The following is a 24038-nucleotide window of genomic DNA, read 5'->3' as shown; positions in this document are numbered from 1 at the left end:
TATTAAGCAGAAAGGAGTGCATACAGTGGTGCTTAAAAGTTTGTGAAACCTTTTGAATTTTCAATATTTCGGCATAAATATGACCTAAAATGAGATCTGTTCTCCACACAATTCCTAAAACTAGACAAAGAGAGCCCAATTAAATAAATGATTTATTTCAAATTTGTAATCCATAAAAGGGGAGTAAAAATAAATAAATAAATGAGAAGCTTTTTTTCCTACGTCCCTTTCAGCACTCTGTACTTTTATAAGCACACAGTCTTCTCAGAACTTCATGTTCCCCTTCTTTTTCTACTTATCTCTTTACTTAACATAGTCAGGCAATCAGCTTCCTTACCAAATTTAAACATTCTTCTTTCCCACGGAGACATACTATATTACCTGTTTATTTAATTTAAAAAAAATACTTTAAATAAGGCAATATTCCAAATTTAATTGTCCCTTTAGTCCATTTTTTAAATTTCTTACTCCAAAATCCCGGTAAGCATTTTGCATTTAATTCTTTCTAAGTCTTTGTAATTGGTTCCTTCCTTTTTATTTTAATCTTTCCCAGATTGAAGGTATACTCACCCAGGTAGCATTAGGTACTCTGCTGCTCTGAAGGTCTCTACATTTTAAATTTGTTCCATTTAAAAGTACTTTAGAAAGTGGATCAAGCAGACCCAGTGTCCTGTAAACAGGCTGCATGCGAAGCTGTGAGCATGATGTCTTCTTCTGCGGTTTCCAGCACTCTACCCTCAGGTCACACACAGGGCCCCTCATGAGGAGCTGCCCCCACCCCACCCCAGAGCTCAGGAGGATGATTTCATGACTTCTCCTTCTCCAGGGAACTCCGTTAGCTGGGGCATATCACCCAGCTGTCAGTCTTGGCCTTTGCGTCATCCCCGCTGTTTTGCAGAGAAGTGTTAGTCTGCCACGTTTCCACCCAAAATTTGAATTTTTATGCCACATTTTATGGGTGTTCCCAGAATGATCTATAAAAGAATAAATTAAAATTTGAATATTAAAAGTAAAGTAACCCTTACCAAATGTAGGCCTTTAAATTTTTTAAGTATGTCTTAAATGAAGGTTTTTTTTTAAAGGTAATTACTCAATGTCAAAAGAATAAAAAGGTAAGTACTAAGTAAGCCTCTTTTGAAATAAGTCCCACAACTAAAGAAGCATTACTAAAAATGCCTCCTATTTGTTGGTTTGTTTTCAATAATTTCATTGAAGTTTTTAATAAACATAGTAAAAACTAATACAAACTCTGCTAAAAGAACAAAGAAAAAGTGCAGAAAGTGCAGACAAAAGAAAAACAAAAGGAAAAGGAAAAGAAGAAAAAGAGAAAAGAAAAAGGCAACAAAGACAATTATAAAGAAGTGGCTTCCAACCTTCATCACACTGAGCATAAGCTAATATAGTAACTTTTCAGCCTCTTCTAAAGTTACAAATTAAAAAAAAAAATCTCCCATAGCCTAACTTTTATCTATACCATCATCTTTTCAGTCCTGGCTCAGCAAAAAGTCCATTAGGAGTTACCAGAAATATCAAACAAATAGTTTATCCCTGGTCAAATAGTCCAACTTTATATTCCTTCTTTTTGCTCTGCACAGTCTTGACCTTTAAATCATTCCAATGGCGTCACAGGATTTGATCTTTCATCCCTCTTTGGCATTTGAAAGCAGTCTTCAAAGCTTTCACCAGCCTACTTTGTAAATCCCATAAAGAGGCATCGTCCAGGATTTCTTGTCACAGCTGTTCCATGTACAGATTCTTTTCTTGATTTGTCTTTTATATTCCCATTTTGGTAATCTCAATTTGGTTGTTTTCTGTGCCTTCAAACTCTATAATGTCTCTGTTAGGTAAAAGTTTTTAAATTTTTTTCATCATCTTCTAAAAGTTTATCTATTGAAATCTGTATCCCTTCTGAGATATTAGTTATTAATATTTCAGTCCATATTTCAAAAAACTTTTTAAGATAAGAAAAAGTTATAGCTGGCTTGGTCATTTTAACTCTTTTCTGCCTGGTCCTTTACTTCCCTTTAGTGTCCATTTGCAAAGTTCATCAAGCTTCAATTCCTAATATGGGTTTACTTCCATTTCAATCTTTTCCCACGAGTATATTATTTAATTATATACTTATTTTTCAAATCTTATAGCAAAAATAACCAATATTCCAAATCTCATCTCCCAATCCATTTAAAACTTTCTTAAATCCCATGGGAGACTGCTATTTTATGGTCTCCTCATAAGGAGCTGCCATTAAGAGCATTTGTGGGTCAATCTCCTGTTCTCTCCTTCTCCCGAGAGATTCGAAGGACTGGTCTACTTGCTGGTCCTTCATTCTTCCCAGCAGTTGTCTCTGCTCCTTTGTGGAGATGTCTTCAGTCAGCCATGACTCACACTGGAAGCCTAAAAGTGCCTCCTATTTGGTAGTTGTCCTACAACTTACACAGTGGAGGATTTCTATCATCCAGCTCCTAAATGTGTTGGGCAATCAGGCATTAGTATTTGGTGAGATTTTTCCTTTGCCTGCAGCACAAAGTGAAAATAGATTTTCAAGTGGGTTTTAGAACTTAATCATGTTCCAGTTAACCTTATGTTTTGGAGAAACTTTTCTGTTGAAGAATAAATCCCAGATTTGCTAATCTCTTTAAAGTGTAAAAGTGAAAGGTTTATGGAACAATAATATGTGTCTACTTGAAATTTCCAGCCTTTGTTTGCTGGTCCCTTGCTTTTTTACCTCATGCTATGTAGTATTTTTACTGAAGTAGACATAGTTTATGGGTGTTCAGTATATGAGTGTCTAAAACAAACCTTTACATCCTGCTCTAGCAAGTATACAATGTGAATTCTCACAAACTATTTAGGGCCCAAAACAAAACTGAGTAGGCCACAAAACTTCAGGCCATTAGTCAATTTCTTCTTGAAGAATAAGTGAAGTATGATTTGTGTTATTGAAAAATTATTTTGGTGCTGAAGCTAATTACTTTGACCTCAGTTTCTGGAACTAGCAAAATAGGAAGGCGTCCAAGAAAGCATTGCTTGGGGTAGTGGCTAATGCTCTGGTATCTCTTCCCCCATCCCCCATTTTTTATAGTTTCTCATATCACATACACTAGTTTTGTGGTTTAATTCTTAAAGTCTAGAAAGGAAGCATCTGACATCTGCATAATTAAACACTAATATGCAGGGCAGTATATTTGAGGTACACACTGTTCAAGCAGCATGATATGAATATTATACACATTATTTGCAGTGCTGCAAAACACAGAGAACCAAGGCATTGGGTAGATTTTTGATGGGTGTGTGCTTTGCCCCCACACCCACAAATATCAATTGGGAGGTCTTTGTATCTGATTATTTCCCACTGAGTTGTCAAGATTCTCATTTGGATAGAGGCCCACTTGTACTGCAGGAAGAAAAAAAAATGCAGCACTAGAAAGGGGGCAAAAATTGTCCTAAAATTGGCACATGCTTATTCAAACTGTATATGCAAATTTAGCAGTAATACCTGCTAAAGCAGTATTAATTATAGCAGTGACTATAATTAAGTAGAACTGTCATGTAGTTGGCCTATAAATGCAGGGGAGGTCACCAAAAAAGTAAGTGGGAAGCTTATCTGATATTTTTAAGATGGCTCAATATTTAAGAGAGGCAGAGCAAATTCCTTAGTACCTGTCTGGCTATTTTGCAGGGCTTAAATACAGTGCATCTTACCATAAAGTTGCATGATAGGCAATTTCAGGGAAGGTCCTGCTGCCCCTCTTCTGAAGGACCAATTGGATGTGGACCAGATAACCATCAAACAAAGGCTATTCGTAAATCAAGAGCTGTGTTCTGAAAAGAGAGTACTTAGCCACCTTAATGTTCACATTACATTTGCATTTCTTTCTTTTTTTAAGGCTCCTGTGCCTTTCAAAGCCCTTGCTCTACTGCTGATAGGAGCTGAAAATAATACTAATCTCCATGCCATGGATAGGTCTCGTAGGCTGATTGTTGACTATGAAGCTTCTGAAAGCCTCAAGACATCAGTCCTTCCCATTAGGAAGGATGGATGGAAGGAACAGAATAATAAACACAGATATCTGAAAGATACTGATGATTACTAGTGTTTCCCACAGCACTGAACTGTATTTGTATCTCCTATACTAGAAGAGTCATTCCTTAATTAACAGCCCCTTGAGGTGGAAGGAGTTGGTATGGAGACCTACCTGGTATTCTGGATTTAGACCCATAAATCAGAGGTTCCCAGTCTCCACCACAGCCAATGAACTGAAACAAACTTTATATAGTATTGTGTAATGCCCTAGGGACCCCCTGGATCTATAGGACCCTCTGGGATCATGTTTTAAATTAGTGTCCCCAAATCTGACATTCTCCACATAGGTCAGGACTGCTTATGGGTATTTCTAGGGATTATAGTCTTGACCTATCTGGAGAGGGCCAGAACTGGGAAAGCTACTTTAATTAATCCATGCTTTGGAAGGTTCACCCACTGCTGAACCTCCAACTGAGCAATGATTTTAAGATGTCAATTTGTTAAGCCAGCCCTTTGTCCTATTGGTTCAGTTTCTGATGTGAGTCATATTCAAGAACAAAGAACCTGAAGGTCAATCCCTTAAAAGTGACTCCTCTTTTTCAAACAACCCAAAGCAGGTTTTGAGGATGGAATTGATTTTCACTTTTTCACTGCTTTTGATTAATTATTGTTGTGGGAAGGGAACCTTCAGCAAAGGTGCCTGTTTGTGGGATGTAGTCTCTAAGGAGCTGGCCATCTCAAATCATAGGGCAAAGCAAGCTTAATCATAGGCTGGCTTTAATACATTTTTCTTCAATGTTAAAGCCCTGCAGCTGGGAATCTTTATAAACTTGTAAACTAGGTACGCTCAGTCCAGTGCTACATGCCAGAGGAAATCCATACCTCCAGTACATGCTTAATAATTTCAGCATCTATTTTCTTCTTTAGATGGGCTGTTAATTAAGGAATGACTCTTCTGGTATAGGAGATACAAATACAGTTCAGTGCTGTGGGAAACACTTGTAATCATCAGTATCTTTCAGATATCTGTGTTTATTATTCTGTTCCTTCCATCCATCCTTCCTAATGTCTGGGGCAATCTTATTGACTGAAATAAGGTTCTTCACATGCCAATTTATTTAAGCATCAGGTATATTATTTAGAAACAGGATAACTTCCATACATTCATAGATTTACACTCATGTTTTCATTTCCTATCTGAAGACCCAGGTGGCAGCTTATAACATGAAATGGAAGATGAGTTAAAGAAAAGTTCATGTATGGCAAGAAATGTTGTATTAATACACTTTCTATTTTGTCCACAGTATAATCTACCATGAACTCACTGAATAAGACATGCTTCTTCTTTCTTTGGCCTCTAGTCTCCCCTGTCGTGGAGCCCATCTTCCAGGATATTCGGCAAGCCATGGGACGTAGTGTAACCCTTCGCTGTACCATGTTAAAGGGAAGCCCTATGAAAGTGGCTACAGCTGTCTGGAGATTTAATGGTAGTCTTCTAACAGTGCCTCCAACAGAGCAGCAAGACTATTCAGAATATAGAGTGGACAGTGTAAGCCGAGAGACGAGTGGCAGCTATGAATGTAGTATCTCCAATGACGTTGGGGTGGCAGTTTGCAAATTCCAAGTATCAGGTAAGTCTTGCAAAGAACATCTATGCATTTTTGTTTTTGTTTTTCTTGTTTAGTAGATACTAGTATGATTAGAATTGGCTAATAACTGGTAGATGAATTAGATAGAAAATGTGCCCATGATGAGACTCTGTTTCTCTCATAAAAAAGGAAAGCCTGTCTTTACCAACTCCCCATTTGCTGAGCAGTCCTGGAGCAGCAGAAAAACAGTGCTGCAGCAGAAAGTGGACTCTTCTTCCTGGTAGGAACCTCCACTGGATCACCAGCTTTTCCGCAAACAGAAAGAGCCTTTCCATTTAGGAAAGGGCAAGTCTGGATTCAATACAAATTTGATAAAATGAGGCACAGGAATTGGTTCCTATAAGATGCCGGTACTCACACTTTTCTGCACCAGCCTCTGAATATAACTGTTCACTAAGGAAACTCCAGGATTAATTCCTATATTACATGTTGCTATCTTGTCTTTTAAGTTTAGAAGCCTGAGGGCAGTCTCTGTTTTTTAATTGATACAGTTGATGAATAAGAAATAGTCTTATGCCAGAATGCAGCATGTAATTAAATAAGATCTGGCCATTTAAAATGGAAAGTTTAACTCTTATGTATCACTGCTGTTTCCATGACATCTGTGCTTTGGGGATCCAAAATATGGATAGATGAACACACTATTCTTTGACCCTTATATTCTGTTTTCTTGCAAAACTGTCTCAGAAAACGATTGGCTAGAGGTCAGATATACCCTTTGGACCGCCCTTCTTCTTTTTGGTTTTTACTGAGAGACTTTAACATCTCTCGGCCATATAATCCTTTAACTGAGTCCACCCCTTGCAATCAATATGAAGTACTTAAGTCAGCATTTTCCAGTTACTGTGAAAGTGCTGGGTGACTATTTTATACCTTATCACAACATCAGGTGCATACTTCTTTTGGGACAAGCCCTTCCACATTCGAGATATCAGGCTTGTCCCAAAAGAAACTGCACTTCTGCACCTTTAAATAGAAGTCTATGTGAATTTAATATAGAAATGTGCCAGTTCCTTCGTCTCCCAGATCAGCTATAGCTGCTTATGTGTAACTACTGTTCTTTCAAAATCTATATTAATATTTTCCATTCTCTATATAGCAAAGTTCATGCATGTAGATTTAGAGACAGAGTCCAGCAATTATTTGATTCTTCTGGTGTCTTCCAATAGCTGCAAAATGCTCCATGGGTGACTTATATGAGCAAGAAGAAAATTATAAAGATCCAGTGAACTTTATTATTATATCACCAGAGATGGAGTCTTCCGTCTTGGGAATCAATTAATTATAAAAATGGGTATAAGATAATGATTATCATCTGTTCTGATTTTATTTCTAAATTTGTTATGAAACTTGACTTAACAGTCAATACAAGTTGAATAAGCAACAATTAGTCTCCAAGGTGGCTCTGAATTTCTGGCATACACAAAAATGTAAGTCGATAAAAATAATAAGAAAAGGGGGTTCAGAAGTAAACATCAATATTACCATTCTGAGTTAATAAAAATAAACATGGAATCATTTCCATTTAATTAAAGCAGAAAAGAATGGCTGAGCTTGTAATTGGGGTGGGTAAAGAGGAATGGAAAAGAAGAGCACTTTGGGAATAAGGAATGCCTGTGAAATATATTGCCTGCCTGAATATTTTCCCATTGTATGGTTTTTATGATTTTAAATTGGCCAAATGCTAGCATATGGGTAGGGTTTTCTGTGGACAGATTTTGCTTTGGAGATAAACAGTGTGGATTGGGACCACAGTGTCTTCTTTGTGAATCAATAACAAGGGGGTGACTTTAAATATTGGTAGTCAATCTTCAGGATGGAAAAAGCTCTCAGCACCACAATGTGGCCTCCCAGATCCAAGATTGCACTGCCAACATTCTTCAGCAAAATAGTTGATTTGGGGTGTTGCTTTTTTTTTTTTTAATGGTTACCTCCCTCCCAAAAAAGTGTGGCAATGGGAGTAGGCCATTCTCACTTCTACCTTAACTACTCCAACCCCTCCAAAATTGCATGAAATCAATTTACAGTGGAGCTTAGAGAGATGAAGTGGGAGAGGAGACACCTAGAGCACTGCTGGAGAGCAACCCAGAGCAAACCTGACTGAACACAATCTAGAGCTGCTATTAAGGCCTATCTCAAGGCAATAAAGATGTCAAAACATCATTACTTTTCTGACTTTTTCAGTGGCCTTCAATACCATTGACTATGATATCTTTCTGGACTTGCTTAGGGCTTAGGAGTTGAAGCCATAACTGGTTCCCCTCCTTCCTCATTGGTCAGTTACAGTCAGTGTGTATGAGGGGAAGAGGTCTGCCCTGAAGCTTTTCTTGTGCGAGATGCCTCAGGGCTCGACTCTCTCCTCACTCACAGAAAAGGGTTAAGTTGGGCAGGAGGGGCATACTCTGGGTCCCATCAATCACGGGTTGTCATCTAATGGGACCCAGGAAGTGTGTCTTTTTCATAGCTCACCTCAACCAATCCAAGAGTAGATTGGTCACCTTGTGGTCACCTTTTGGAAAATCTTGAAGAGCTGCCTAGCTGTTTTCCTGGGCATGGGTGTCAGGAATATAACTGAGCCCACACTGTGTATGGTGTCTTCAGCAGCCACTTGGTGTTTTAGTTGGGTGTGAAATCTATGTTTTGTTATATTGTATTTATAGTGTACTTTTTAATCTTTATTAGCTGCCTGGAATCACTGCATTTGTGTGTTGTTGTTGTTGTTGTTGTTGTTGTTATTATTATTATTTTGCTGTCAAAGTTTGATAACATGATTATTTCAAGACATTCAGGGAGGTATTAAGGGGCTTCTCTATTTTTTAACAAAAAGCAGCCCATGGTTTTAAAAAATTGCCTATCTCTGTATAAAAGCCTTCAGATCTGGACATTAATATAAGTTTTTGCTGGGTTCTCAGCTCTGAGTTTATTAAGTTTAATTTTGCCTGCATTGCTGATGTTTGTCCATTGAAGCAGGAATAATATAATTAAATCTACTTTTGTTGTTTTCCCTAGAATCAGGGGATTGTAAATAACTTTCTTTAAATTATAGAATTGTGGAGTTGGAAGTAGTAATTTCAACCATCAAATCCTCCATCTATTCAGTGCAAGAATCCAAATTAAAGCATCTCTAGCAGATGGTTGTCCAACCTCTTCCTGAACACATCCAGGAAAGGGAAGAAGACACTGTTTTCCTTCTTTAGCTGAACAGCTCTTTACTGTTAAGAAAATATTCATAAATGCAACCGGACTTCACCTTCCAATAAAGAGTATTGTGTATTCTAAGGCAATAGAGAAAAAAAGTGACTTTCTTCTATGTGATACCCCTTCAGATATTTGAAAAGTAGAATTGTATTCCCATTAAATCGCTTTTCTCAAGGTTAAACATACTGTCATGCTCTCTATGAACTGGACATAGTTTCCAGTTCACTGACTTGTTGCTCTTCTCTGAAACTGTTTCAGGATCTCTAAATCTTGTTAAACTGAAATGCCAGAACCACATATGGTCACTGATATGGGGACTGACCAGTACAGTTTATGATGGAACTTTTTCCCTTGATCTAGAAACTGTACTTCTGTTAATGTAGCCTTAAATCGCATTTACTTTATTAACAACCAAATCACATTGCTAACTCACGTTCTGTAACCAATTACTATTCCAAGATCTTTTTCCTAAGTAAAGAATTTTGCATTTGTCTCTATTAAATTTAATTCCATTAGTTTTCAGCCCACTTCTCCAACTTATGTAGATCTTGCTGAATTTGACTTCTCATCTCTAGAGAGCTATCCTATCCAATTCTGTGTCTGCAGAAAAATTGATAAGCATTCCCTTCTCTTTATTCAAGTCATTAGTCAAATTGTTGAAGAATATCAGGCCAAGGATTGAATAATGTGGTACCCCACTCCATAACTCACTCAAGTACTCTATCAAAAGCATTTTCTAAGTATAGGTTTCAATCCAGGTGTGAATCTACCTAATATCATCCAGATAATCAGAATATCATGGGATAATTTTTCGAATGCTTTGCTGAAGTCAAGATAAATTACATCTACAGGACTCCCACAATCTATTAAGGAAGTTTCCTGATCAAAAAATATAATTTGCTGAGAATTGCAAGAATTGTTCTTGACAAATCCATGCTGTATTCTGGCAATTACTGCATCATTTTCGAAGTGCTCATAGATTACTGCTCTAGAATCTTCCCAGGTATTGATGTCTGACTAGTTTGTAGTTCGCTGGATCATCTCTTTCCCTCTTTTGAAGATAGAAATATTTAATCTCCAGTCATCTGGCACTTCACCATTTCTTCAAGAGTCCCAGAGATAATACATATGAGTTTGACCAATCCATCAGCTTGTTCTTTCAGTACCTTAGATGCACTAGAGTACTGGAGACTTAATCTCATTCAAAATAAAGAAGTATTTTCTAACCATGTTTGTCTCACGTTTGACACCTGCCCCTTCATCCTGCTCTTCACAATTTCCTGGTAGTACATGTATTTTTGCTGGAGAAAATTAAAAGCCAAAATAGGAACCAAATAGGAATTCTGTACTTCTACCTTTTTTTTCTCCAGTTAGGATTTTGTTGCTTTCAGATGGTACATCAATTTTTATTTTTTATTTTGCATGTATATGAAAAGGCCTTTTTGTTGTTCTTAGCATCCTTCTCTAACTTCTCTACAAATCCAGTTTACCTGTAAGTATTCTTTGGTGTCCTGTCCTTTTTTTATGTGTACTTTTTTATTTTCAGATCTTCCCTAAATTTTACATGTGGTAGAAAGACATGTTGCCTATGCCATTAGAGTCATTTTATGTGGGACGTTGTCCACTGATGCATAAGGCATTCCAAAACTCAGTGGGCGATTTTGGACAGAGCTTTAAAACAGGAATACTTACTTTGCGTGAGTGAAACCAATTCACACTTTATATGCAAGCTGTTTTCCGGTGTTTGCATCCTATTGAGCATACGTGGAGCTCCCTAGCATATACATCTCCCATCTATTTACTGATGTGCTTCTGTCCTGAAACACTCTAGCATTCATTAGGAACCAGGCAACTGATGGCTGACTAAAAACTCCTCTGTAATGTAATATGCAAACAAATATTTAAAAGTGGAAATATGGGATAGTTTTCATTTTATTCTGCCATGCAGTCTATTTCCTTTTTCTGTCTAGCTGCCTTTGGAGTTGTACTTATGCACTGAGCAAAAAAAATAGTGCCTCTTCTTCTGGAATCATCCACGTTCTCCCAACTACTATTGCCTGCCTTTCCCTTCAGTGGATATTTCCTTTTCTATCCCTGTTATTTTTTCCCAAATGAAATCCAATTCTTCTCTATTGGTTATCTTAATTGCTAGGGAATAAATTTGTTGTGTCACAAAGAGCAATGTTAAAGTAAGTGCTATGCCATAATAGAGACAAGTAACTGATAATGGACAGTTATTACGTTGTTTTTTTCTCATCTCAAAGCCTGTTAACAAGTAGAAGCAAAATCAAAGCTGGTTTAGTTGTAGATCTGAATGCAGAGCTTTTATTAAGCTTTATTAGGGTCAATGAATTCTACTATCCAAATTCCTGGAAGTAGCAGATAGTGGAAATGAAGATAACACTGTGCTTTATAAATATCTAAAAAGAAAATAAATAGCTATTCAGTAAAATTAGCTGTCCATGACCTTCATACTCAAAGCTGTTGCTGAATTGCAGTCATGGATTCTTATGGATCTCACTGACTTATTTTATAACAACTTTCCTCCCTGTTTTGTTCTTTCCCTTCTTCCTTTTCTTCTCCTCTCCTTCCCTTTTCTACTTCTCAGCTAAAGCTTATAACCCAGAGTTTTACTATGATACCCCCAATCCGACAAGGAAGCAATCCAAGAACTACTCCTATGTCTTACAGTGGACACAGAAGGAACCTGATGCTGTTGATCCCATTCTTAGTTACCGTCTAGATGTCCGTCAGGTAAGACTTATAATAGCAACTTAAGCACAGAAATTCAGCTACTACTGTAGACAGCTTCTAGACAATGGCTGCAGAGTTAAAACAAGATTTTTTTTCTACCTACCTACCTAGATTAGAATTTGCTATTTGCAAAGCAGGTTAGAACAGAAGGCATGATGCTTCTTTTCCCATTTTATACAGCTGAGAAATCTGTTGTATGAGATACCCTTTAATTATAAATTCTGATGCATAAACAATTGAGAGCTAGGAAAGTCTGTTGACTCCCCTTGGAATTCTTAGGCTCTGTGTTTTCACTAAGGCTGTAACAAGAACAAAAACTTGTAGTCATTAGTAGTTTTGTAGATTTCATAGGCCAACAATCTAGATGGGTAGAAGTTCAGATTCTTTCCTTTGAACCAACAAAGGACTGCAAATTAAAGGACACTCCAGGCTCAAACTGCAAGGGAAATTCATTGACTGTTCATGTTGTGCAAAGGCCTTCTCCAAGCTGTTATAATAATAATAATGGAACATTATTAAATCCTTCTGGAGAAAGATTTGGGACAAAAGAGTAATTCAGCATGAAATGGAATCATAAAGGGCACAACCAGGAGGAGGAAAATAATATTTGATATGCTAGACTATTGAAATATATTTATATGTGTATACATATATGTGTATGAAGAGTATGTTTCTGTTTTCTCAGCAAAGAACAGTGAATCAGACATACAATAAAAATCCTAAATATCTCAGCTATAATTTAGTTAAACCAAGATTATGAAAACATTTGGAGGAACTATATGCCAATGGTAGCTCTGTATGGGTAGAATAAGCAATGGGAAGGGCCAGTATAAAAAAGGGATGGGACCACAAATTCTCTTCATTCTAAAATCCTCTTTTTCCTTTTTTTCTGATTGTTGTTATAAGATCTCTTGCTCTGTTTCTCTTTCTGATACCCCCTTTGCTTTGTCCCACACAGAAGAAAGGGGTATCTTTCTACTATGTAGAAAAGGACATTCTGCTTTTTTGAGAAGTGTTACTAGGGAAAGGACAATCACTTTTTTTAAAGATCTTACCTGGCCTACGCTGGGGGTTGCCTGCCCTGAGTTATGCTAAAGTTTGTAAACTTCAGATACCTACTCACCTTAAAACCCTGAGAAAGATGAAATTCGAAGAAATCAGGCTTAATTGGTATGATGAGAGCCAAAACCTGTGCCTGTATATTCTATATGCTGTTCTTCCATTCACAGAATATTCCTTGATCCGGCAAAGTCTTTGCTGATCAAAGGAGAAAGCAATATCCCCTGATTTCTTTCTTCCTTCTACAACTTCTGAATCCCCCAATCTATTCTAAAGAATTAGGCTTATTCCAAAACAAGTTTCTGTATGGGGAGTGTGGTGGAGGGTGCTGCAGAAGAAAATTGATTTTTTTTTTAAAAAGCCTTCTATTCAAGGAAACATTCACTAGTTCATTGGGCTTACTTTAAACAGAATGGTAGAATCAGATATATACCAACAAAGCAAATAGACATGGAACTAATGGAATATAGCTGTTTTTTTCAGCATTTAGATCTGTGTTCCTCTGGTGACCCATGGGACTCATTGAGAAAATAAGCTTTTCATATCTGCCCATTGTCTTTTGGAAAACAGTGGTGTCCACAGCAAACCACAATAATGCCAAAATGATGACATACTGCATGTTGACATCATCATGGAAATGATGCCATTACATACTTGCATTCCAGTATTGGACACAAGTGTATAAGCCATAGAATTTGTATGATGATGTCATCACCCATGCTTTGTTATTTATTGTCATTGCCTTTTCCTGTGGATGCCAATGTTGGGAAGAAGAAGTATTATTTCTGACTACAAATTGCATTGTTCTTTAATGGTTATTGGAATTGTGGTTGCTACTTCTGAGGGACATTTTAGCCATTTTGGGGTTCAGAATGTTTGCTATGCTTGGCAATTTAGTTGCTGGAGATTTGAGATGATTCTGTGCTTAAAAATAGTTCCTTTTGGCTAGATAAATTGCTTCTGCCCACAGGGAAAATCTTTTGTCATTTCTAGTTATTTTAAGCAACTGTAGTTAGGAATGATGTTGACTAATGCCCATAAGAGACCAAACGTTTAATCCAATTACTGGTCCAGCCAAAGATGAAACTAAAGATTAATGCAACCTAGTTGATGTTAGAATACTTTTCACTTTCCAACATATGTTATTGTATCCTGGAACCTTAAAAACATCAGTGAAATCATTCTCAAATAATCTCCAGTTCATTTGTGGGAGTTACTATGGTTTATCCTTTAAATGCACTGAACTGTGAAGTCTGTTTAATTTTGTTCATATCTGGGCTTTGTCCTGGCTAATCCAAGAGAGGATATAATTTGACCTTTTATTTTAAATTAGGAAACTCATTCTTGTTAATTCAATTTTAGTTTATAAATCCATATTTGGTGACTGTTAGTAAAAAGCAATGATTTTCATTAAAATGTTTGCTAGCTATCAAATCCATAGGCTATCTGAAATAATTTTACTGTACAATCACATCTACGGACTTACTTTTAATGCTTATTCTGATATGACTATTAATTTTTAAAGATCTTACTATTTAAACTGATTTCTTTAGTCTGTTTATTGTTTGAAGTCAATCTGGGCTATTTAGGAACAGGTTTTAGACCAAACTGTAAACCTATAACATGGATCAGCAAAGCATGAAGATCCAAAGTAACCATGCAACATTTTTCCAGCTGCTATATGTAGGTAAACTATGGATGGGACATATGTCACTTTTGTTTTTCTTCAGTTCGTCATCTTCCTGACCACAAACTTCTTCTGGGCTCTTTCAACATCTGTTTCAAATGTGTTCTCCCTCTACCCACCCACCTTGCATTTTTTTCCACATTTCTCTTAATGTACCCATTTCTCTATGTACTTTTTGTAATGTGCAAATATTTCACAAGCAATTTTCTACCAATATAATCAGTTCTTGCAGGAAAGTTTGCCTAACATTCATGTCTGTGCACGTTATCCTTCATAAATGTATTTTTGTGAACATTTTTTTAGTTACACGCTGTGTTTTGACAGGGATGTGTCTTCCACTACAAGTTGATTTGGGAGATATAAATTTGATAAGTTTATATACAAATTTGGACTGGACAAATTTCATTTCCATCTGTAAGCAGCATAACAGAACTGAAGTATGTATGAACAATACAAGTGCAGAAATATTCAGTGGCACCTAGTATGTTCTACAGACAGTAGAAGTAATCAGTACACAGTAAAAGATGATGATCATAAAGATTTTAGTTCCCCAATTTGATTTTGTAACACTGAATTTGAACTTCATAATATGAAACTATATAATTCTATTCAGAGCTTTCTAGACCATAATCATCTTACAAGGTCTTTTCATTGCCATTTTTCTTCTTTATTAGGGATAATGCACACTTCACTAAAGTGATGTGCAAAGATGAAGTTTTTAAGGTTGATGCTTTTAAAGTTGCTGGAGCACATTGTGACAGGTAATGGGGTAGGCTGAGTTTGGAAGTAAAAGATTATTTACTTTCAATATAGAGGACAGAACAATTTCAAAAGATCTGAGCACCTCAATTCTCTGGGTCACACAGAATATCTTCTTTCATGCCATTCTTTGTGATGGCTCACTCCCTAGGGAGGTATCTGCCTCTGTATTACTTTCTCATACAGCGCAGAGCACATTGTCAGTGCTTAACAAATAATAACAATTTTACCAACACAGTACACAAGGGAGCTTCTTATAATGAAGGCGCTTTGTCTGAGAGCAGCTTTGCTATATGCTGAGCTTTGCTACTGTAATTTCCAGCTAACCATGTGCAAAGATACAGGCAGATTTTGTCCTAAGTGGGGCACTTGGATGTAGAACTTCAGATAGATGAAGTTCCATGCCTCAGCTCAGTTGCTGTTTAATGGGAGTCTGAATATGCAGCTTAGTAGGGCGAGAGGGGTCATCCAAAATAACTTGGAATAACCCTTGATATTAATCAAATCTGCAAAATCTCTCACCGTAGCTATTTCCTTGTTGAGACCCCACTTTTTGCTAGCTCTGTGCATGGCATTTTATTGGAATGTTTTGAAATCTTAAATTTGGCACTTGGAAGGTAACTTTGTATACTAGAGCTCAGAGTATTTTTCATATCAATTACATGGCTTGGCCTTTTTACATACATAAAAGAAAGGATACAGTTAATACCTGGACTACTACATTTGGGCTGGGAAGAGTTTAATGCCCTGCTGGATGATTTTATTTTGGAAATCCTCACTATTGATATGGGAGTTACAATACTGTCCACTGGCACCAATAGGTTTTTATTTCCTATTCATTTACTGTGATGTGAGAAAGATTTTCTGGAATTAAGTGTTAGGGGAGGGAATAAACCTCCAAATTTACAAGTAACCATTGAAATCTGGATTGAAGCCCCATGCGATTGCTCCCAGGAAAATGAAAAGAAGACAGTTGCATGTTATGAAATGAGAATAATGTGAGGTTTGATCCTCATGATGGACAGATGTCCAAAGTTCTTTAGTGAACTGTCAGATTCTAAACAACCAGTTTGCATATGTTGTACATTGACTTTTTAATAAGGTTTGCTCATGTGTGTTTTATCCAGATTCAGACCCACTTTCTATGCAAAAACCTTGTAGAAAGGAAACTGCCTCAAACTACAATGTAAGTAATAGTCATATGGAATAGGGTAAAGGTTCCCTCAAGTTGAGTTTGACCTCTGGTGATTACCTGAACATGTCTTTGTAGTTTTCTGTGTTTTTAATAGCAATGTGGAAGTGATTTGCCATTGCTTTCTTCAAGTTTTTTTTTTTTTTAAATCATAGTCTAGACTGAAGCCTTAGAATTTCCTGGGGCTTTCTATCCAAGTTCTAACTAAATCAGGCCCTGCTTAGCTGTTTTTTGCTCACCCATGTCACCTAAGTTCTGCTGTCCACTAGCAATTGTGTAGAAACAGGAAATTGTATTAGTACAAATGCCTAAGCGTAAAATGCAGGAATTGTGTAGCATATTATTTTGAAATTTTGCTTAGAAATAAGTTTCATGGTATTTAGCTTCCAAGTTCAATTTAAAGTGCTGGTTTTAACCTATAAAGCCCTTCATGGCTTGGCCTCAATTTACTTGCAGGACTGCAACTCTCCACAGAAGTTGGCCCAACTGGTTCCGTCATGCTGGAAGAAGTAGCAGATTGTTCCCCGTTTTTGGGAGGTTAGAGGAGCCAAAGACCAAAGGCACTGCTTTTCCATTGTAGGACTGGTCATCTGGAATGGCCTCCCACTGAAGATTTTCCTAGCTATGACCCTGTTCGCCTTCTACAAAAAGTTGGAGATAGAATTCTTCCCAAGGGCATTTGGGGCATGATACCACTTAATGATTGCTAGTGGGTTTAAGTGCCCTAGTTTAAGCATCTTAGCTTTCTGTATTATTATGCAGCTTCTGTTCTATTGTGTTATAAAGTGCTGACTGTCTGTTTAGATTGCAATGAGGAAGGAAGGAAGGAAGGAAGGAAGGAAGGAAGGAAGGAAGGAAGGAAGGAAGGAAGGAAGGAAGGAAGGGAGGGAGGGAGGGAGGGAGGGAGGGAGGGAGGGAGGGAGGGAGGAAGGAAGGAAGGAAGGAAGGAAGGAAGGAAGGAAGGAAGGAAGGAAGGAAGGAAGGAAGGAAGGAAGGAAGGAAGGAAGGAAGGAAGATTAGTTCTCTGTCAAGTGTGTTTAGGATTAAAGTCTTTATTATTTGCAAAACCATATTTAGTTTTTCTTATAGTGGCAAAGTTAACTTAAATTACTTAACATTTGCATCTTGGAAATTGGACCAGTTAACCTGTTGCTTCTACCTGTCTGTAGAAGCCATTTATACTGTTCCAGAAGATTTAGTTCTGGATGAAGTCCTAATGATGAATTGCTTGGCAGAGCAAGAAGAGGGTTGGATGCAAGGAGGTAGTATATTTTACTACATTCATGTAATTAAGAATTGGCACTGGCAAATCCTTTCTAATCCAAATATAGCTGCTTGGGTTCCATCTTCTCTCTAGACCTGGACCCTCATTGTGAGTCAGGAGACAGAAGTACTGGCCTCTCCATCAGCTTGAAACCTTTTTAATCCATCTTTCTTGCTATAACAGCATAGAACAGAATTCTTTAATTCCCTGTATTTTATTTCTGCTCTCCTTGTAGGAGGTAGCCAACCACCTGTTTTCAGTCTGGATTTTTATTTATCCCCTGAGTGCCACTCCTCTGGGAGAAGGTAAAAAGAGAAAGCACCTGGGAAAAGCACAAAAAAGCCAATGAAAGCTTTCTTGAATAGCTGAAAGATATTTGCATGTAAAATATATTTGAATAAATGACAAGTGGGTGTCTTCTGTATGTGTACCCTTCTTGCTAATGAGTAGAAAAAGTTTGAAGTTATATACCAGGAAGGCTACAGCAACTGACAGCATCTAGATGACCTTAGCTGATCCCCAAAAAGCTAAGCATTGTCAGAACTGGTTAATATTTAGATGAGAGATATCCAGGGAAAGGATAGACTGGGAAGTTGAAAAAACATCCAGGAAGAAAACAATATAAAGCCATTATTGCGTTCCACCAAGAAAACTTTGTGGATGTGGCCATGCTGTCACCATGCTCAACCTGAGGCAGTTGTTGCCTTACTCAAATAGACAAATTGCCTCACTGTAAACGTCCTCTCCCACCAGCATGATAATGGTGAAATATGCCATGGCTGGTTTCATACAGTATTCTAAATCAAAACCAAGCAAACTATACTAGATATGGCCTCAGCCAAGATATTGTGGTTCCTATGTAGTTTCGGGAATATTCTGCTTCATCAGTTTTCACTAGTAGTTATGGCTGCTTTCGTACTTCACTAGAACAGCTTCTTTGGAGAGAGATTGGCTTGAAGGTGAGTTTTACAAGATACCTTGACACCTGGTGTTACTCAAACACCTTCAGAAGCCTCTCTCTTTCACCACACACAGAGATCAATATTAATTGGAGGCAAAGAACATTCCCAGTGAAGAATTACCAAAGGCCTCCAGCATCCAGCTTTCTGATTCTTCGTGTATGATAGCCAAATGTTGACCTTGCTCATCCAGTTATGAAAATTTATGATTTTCAGTTACTGGATGATTGTTGGTTTGGTTTGGTTTTGCCCCTTGATAGATCCAGCAATATCCATAAGTACCTCAGCGTAGAAAAGGTCTTGCAGGGTAGTATGATTCTGAATATCCCACAGTTAAACAAACCTTGCTAAAAATCAATTTGTTTTTTTTTTTCCCTGTTAAAGAATGAATACATTTTTAAAGTGCTTTTACAAATATACTGTATGTCCCATACAGTTCTCCCTGACTATACGATGTCTTTTTGTGGATCTGCTTAAAAAATTAAATGGAAGGTGGATGGAAATGTATCAGAAGGAAGGACTGCAAGCAACACAGCTCTTTCAGTTGTGAGGGACTAGGCAAAATCACTGCATAGTCCATAAGAGAAAACTCATCTGTGATCTGGAGTTGTAGGAAGAAAAGGCAACAAAGATATCGGTGCAGAAGGTGTCCTTAATCTCATCTCTGCCCATTGAAAAAACCAGGAACTCTTGGTATTTCCCATACAGACTTAAAACTGTGATAGAACCATGTATGGATTTTCATGGTGCATCTCATCAAATGAAAAAAACAAAACAAAAAAAGCCCTCTCTTTTACCTAATCCAAGATAAGCCTTGGATGCTCCACAGGCTAGAGCATAGACTGAATGTCTCCCTTTTTATTTCATTTAGAAAAGTTTCCATACTAGGCCCACTTGCTGAATCAAGATCACACATCAGATTAATTCCTACCAGACACCTGGTGTTTCTTTAATGGGAGAAATGCTTGAGTGATTGTGGGAGCTGGAGGGAGGCAAGAGATTTCATTTTATTTTGCAATTCCTTTCCTTCCATATTGGATGCACATTCCCTGTGGTCTACCAAACTGGCGTTGGATCTAAAGTTGACTGCTGTTCACCTCATCAGACCACCAGAGTAGTGCTAATGAGGCCTAAGGCAGTGGGGAGCTGAGCTCTCCAGGCAGAAAAACAACTAATGGACCAGTTAAGACTTGCATGGGACAAGGGGGGTGTTTCCAGAGATTTACTGATGAAAATTAGAACAGAGGCTGGATGGTCTTCTGATGGCCATGGAAATACCCAAGATTTATCATTTAATGTTGGTCAGAGTTTAGCAGATTTTTACTTGCAATGTTTGATCTATGTATAAAGCAAAATGCCATTAATGGATTTTTAATAGTATAGGACCTGTTTTCTAACAGTGCACATACATTTCTATACAGTATTGAAATGCTTCCGTACATATACACTATTCTGTCAAAAGAAGGGTTATTTGAATGATACAGTACTGCTTCTGCATGTAGGTGGCTGGTTCTCACAGACTTATTAGTATGCCCTACGTATTTCCAATCCTGTAAATACTATTACTTTTATAAGAATCCAGTAGGAAACATGTCCAACTGTGTGATACGTCAGTATGAAAACATAGCCATGAGTGATAGAACCATATTTTGAAAATATAGCTTATCACTGTAGTCAATGAGCATGATTTTTCATTTTCATTATGCATGCAATAAGCCTTGGTTTGGCTTCCTTGGACACTCTCTGATCTTCCTGTTTGCCTGAAAATTAACCTAATAGGTGAACCAGTTGTAGTGTGCATGTATGTGTGTGTATCAAACATGCTTTCTCATGCACTCTGCACTTGAATAGGGAAATTCTTGGTGAAAAGATACATTATTAATTGGTACATGTTGTTCTGAGTAAAAACATTGCTCCTCGTCACTGATTTCTTTTCAGGAGTTGCTTTTAAAGATTGAAAGTAATCACCCACTCAGAATGAAGGTAATGTTTCCTAAATTTGCTGTACTTGCCTTCTGTGATATCAGCATATAGCCTGATCTGATTATCTGTGTATTACTGTAGAGTGACTCATTCACTTGATAATCCTAGGCTGGCAATCATCTTCTTGCACTGTAGGAAACATCACTCATGCTTTTAATTGGCCGTAATTCACTCTCAGTGACGATACAACATTGACAAAACATACACTGAATTGGGTGAGCTGTTTTCTCTCTGTTCTAATTCATATGAAATATGAAACTTCTCATGCTGAGAGCCAGTGCATTATAGTGGTTAAGGTCCAATGTATGCATGTGCAAGTGATATATCCACATATATCCTAATTATAGATATCTGCTGCTAGCTGATTAGGACCAGAAAGAACCAAAGTAAGCTTACCTGGATGACTGTGGGCCAGTTACTCTCTCTCAGTCCAGCCTATCTCATAGGTTCACTACTGAGGGAATGCTATAAGCTCCCTGAGGAAAGGTGAGGTATAAATCAAACAAATAAAGAAATAATTAATCTATTTTATGTTTGAACATGAACAGCTGCTTTTGTCAAGTCAAATCATTGGTCAGTCTGTATCAGTGTTCTCTGTGCAGTTGGTGTCTCTCCACAGTCTCAAGCAGGAATTTCTTTCTGTACCTCCTAGAAATTCAAGAGATTGAACCTGAGACCTTTTTCAGTGCAGTACAAGAACTCTGTCATCTAGCTTTTTTTCTCTAAGTGTGACAATGAATGAACCTATACAAAGGTCCAATGTATGCATGTGCAAGTGATATATCCACATATATCCTAATTATAGATATCTGCTGCTAGCTGCAATAATAATAATAATAATAATAATAATAATAATAATAATAATAATAATTTAAAAAAAAAAAGTGCAAGGGTGATACCAGAATGCAAACCCTCCCTTTTCATATCAGTGTCCCAATGTAGGAAGCAATGATGTAAATTAACAAGTTTTGTATTATAAAATAATGATGTATGTCTATCATTTATTATTTGTCCCTTTCCCCCCATGGATATGTATGATCCTAATCTTTTATTCTTTCATATGTTCCTGTCCATCGTGGTCTGTTCTAGATGTTTCTTGTGATGAAATTGTACTGTTTTGTTCTAATAGAATACATGTACATGGTTAACAGATGACTTTCTTATCAGAAGCCAGCCAGAAAGTTTAGGGTGGGGCAATTAAAGGAGATAAGTAATGGACAATAGGACAGAGGAAAAAGAAGGGAAGGAAAGGATAAGAAAGGAAATATCCAGTCCATGTAAAAGTAAAGAAAGACACTGGTAGTCTTCGTGACCAATGAGACAATCATTCTGTAAACAGTCATGGAAGAGTTTTCTGGATATATTTCTTTAAACAGAAATAGTTTGTATAAAATTATTTTTTAAACTGAGAGAGAATATGGCATCTATATAAGATCAATCCTCAGTATAACACCAAATAAAGTCAGTTTTGTTCATTTATTTATTTAGTGCTGAAAATATATACCATACTTTCATCCAAAGGATCATGTACAAAAGTCAACATAACTAAAAATACTAAAATACTATTTAAAAAAACTAAATTCTAAATATAACAAAATTTTAACATGAATTAATCCATCACAGCATTAGAAGTGTGGTTGGGTTTTTAAAACATTAATAATTATTTTAAAATTTGCAAAAAAGATTTCATTCCGGCAGTGAAAGGAATAAATACAGCCTTGGTGCTAGACATGGCACCATGAAAAACAGAAGAAAGTGTTTCCATTAATTTGAATGTGTGATCAAACTGTTATGGGGAAAGGGAACTGTTGTTGCAAATGTAACCTCTAGAGAAATTAGATCCAAGTTGCACATCTTAAATGAAGCATCCTCTTCAATGTTGGCCACTTGTAAATGGGTTATAAGAAAAACCCTGGGAGACAGAAGGAAGAGCCACTGCCCTGATAATGGTCTGATAAGAGAAATCTGTGTCCAAAGCAAGAATGGGAGTGGAGAAAGCATCTCAGAAGGGACCCTCCCTAGTTCTCTTGAATGTAAAGACAGGGGAGGGAGGAAGCATTTTCAGATTTGCAAGATTCCATCACTATAACCTTACAATAAAGATAGTACAGTGGTACCTCGGGATACGAACGCCTCTACTAACTAACATTTCGGGTTACAACCAGCTTCGGCAGGAAAAATTTACCTTGGGTTACGAACTCACCTCGACTTACGAACCGGATCCGCAGCCATTTTCCCTGCTGCCACGCGGTCGCGGCTTCCTGTGGGCGAGATCGCGGTAGCAAGGAGATGTTCGGTGAGGCTTGTGGTGTGTTTTGCAGTGTTTTGAGAAGGTTTTGGTGTGCGTGTTAACATGGCTCCAAAGAAAATGCAGAGCAGGCTTGGCGGGAGTAAGGCTCTGAAGAGAAAATTGCCTCGGGTTGCGACCAAATTCGGGCGGAGGCCGGAACGGATTAACCGGATTTACATTGAACCCTATGGGGAAATTTGCCTCAGGTTGCGACCAACTCGGGATACATCCAGAGTCACGGAACGGATTAAGTTCGTATCCCGAGGTACCACTGTATTAGTATTCTTGGTTTTGGTTTCCTGGTCCTGACACACTTCACTACAAAAGCTTCAAAAAAACTCCATGCATTTGTTTAGATACTATGGTTCTCTTTGGAAATGCTCTTGTTGGAATAAAAAAATGGATAGATAACTATGGCATATAAACACATCCTCCAAGGCTGTAGCTATTTATTTTCAATAACAGTTTCTGCAACCATAGCAAACTTTTCAGCCATTGCAATTGAAGTAATTGTCACTATGAACCTGCAGCTTGATACATAAAGAATTCAGATCACATCTTTCTAATTACTATGTTGATGTCTAATTGGAGACAATTGTAGCACAACCTGTGATTTGCAGTGCACTGTATATTTAGCCTGGAGAAGAGAAGATTAAAGAGGGACATGATAGTTGCCTTCAGATGTCTAAGGCTGCCATACTGAAATAGCCCTGCCCAGTTCTTTATTGTTCCTGACAGCAAGAATAAAACAAATGTGTAGAAATTGCTGGGAAGTAGATCTCTGCTAAACATTAACTGCCTAATGGTAAGAGCTACTTGACAGTAGAACAGACTGTTTCAGGAACTGACAGAATCTTCATTACTGAAGTGTTTTAACTAAAGCTGAATGGAAGTCTCATAAATGTTGCAGTTTCATCCTGCTTTGCAGATGCTGAATTGAACAGATTGTTGAGCTAGATGTCTTCCAAGATCCCAACCACCTCAATAATTCTATGAAGCCAAACACTAATATTTCTAAACCTGGGAAGGGGGAATTCACAAAGAGGAGCTTCAGAAACACTGGAGAAGGAGCAGCCCATACAAGGTGGACATGTCCTATCACCACACAGGATGTAGACCTGTCTTATCTTCCCTCCTCCTTAGTTAAGCACTACTTTGAGGAAGATTTATGTCTTTCCTAACTCTGTCCATATAGGTAAACCTGTGAAAAGGCCCAGAGA

General features: G+C 37.5%; 1 protein-coding gene across 21 annotated transcripts in view; it reads left to right on the top strand.

Moving 5' to 3' along the window:
* MDGA1 (MAM domain containing glycosylphosphatidylinositol anchor 1) overlaps positions 1–24038 on the top strand; it is a 337350-nt gene that overhangs the window by 174432 nt on the left and 138880 nt on the right. For all 21 annotated transcript variants that reach the window (XR_015796952.1, XR_015796953.1, XR_003084348.2 and 18 more), the window contains 2 exons: positions 5386–5655; positions 11480–11625. Coding sequence is in view for 15 of the 21 variants with exons in the window: in XM_088145366.1 (XP_088001492.1) it covers positions 5386–5655; positions 11480–11625 (416 nt within the window). In the remaining 6 variants the exon portion in view is untranslated. The remainder of the gene's footprint in view (positions 1–5385; positions 5656–11479; positions 11626–24038) is intronic.

This window comes from Python bivittatus, unplaced genomic scaffold, assembly GCF_059951505.1.
Source record: "Python bivittatus isolate LINGU-HERP-01145 unplaced genomic scaffold, Pbiv_v1 ctg000020_np1212, whole genome shotgun sequence".
NCBI lineage: Eukaryota > Metazoa > Chordata > Lepidosauria > Squamata > Pythonidae > Python > Python bivittatus.
The sequence above is the reverse complement of the archived record's forward strand: the minus strand, read 5'-3'. Positions and strand labels throughout refer to the sequence as shown.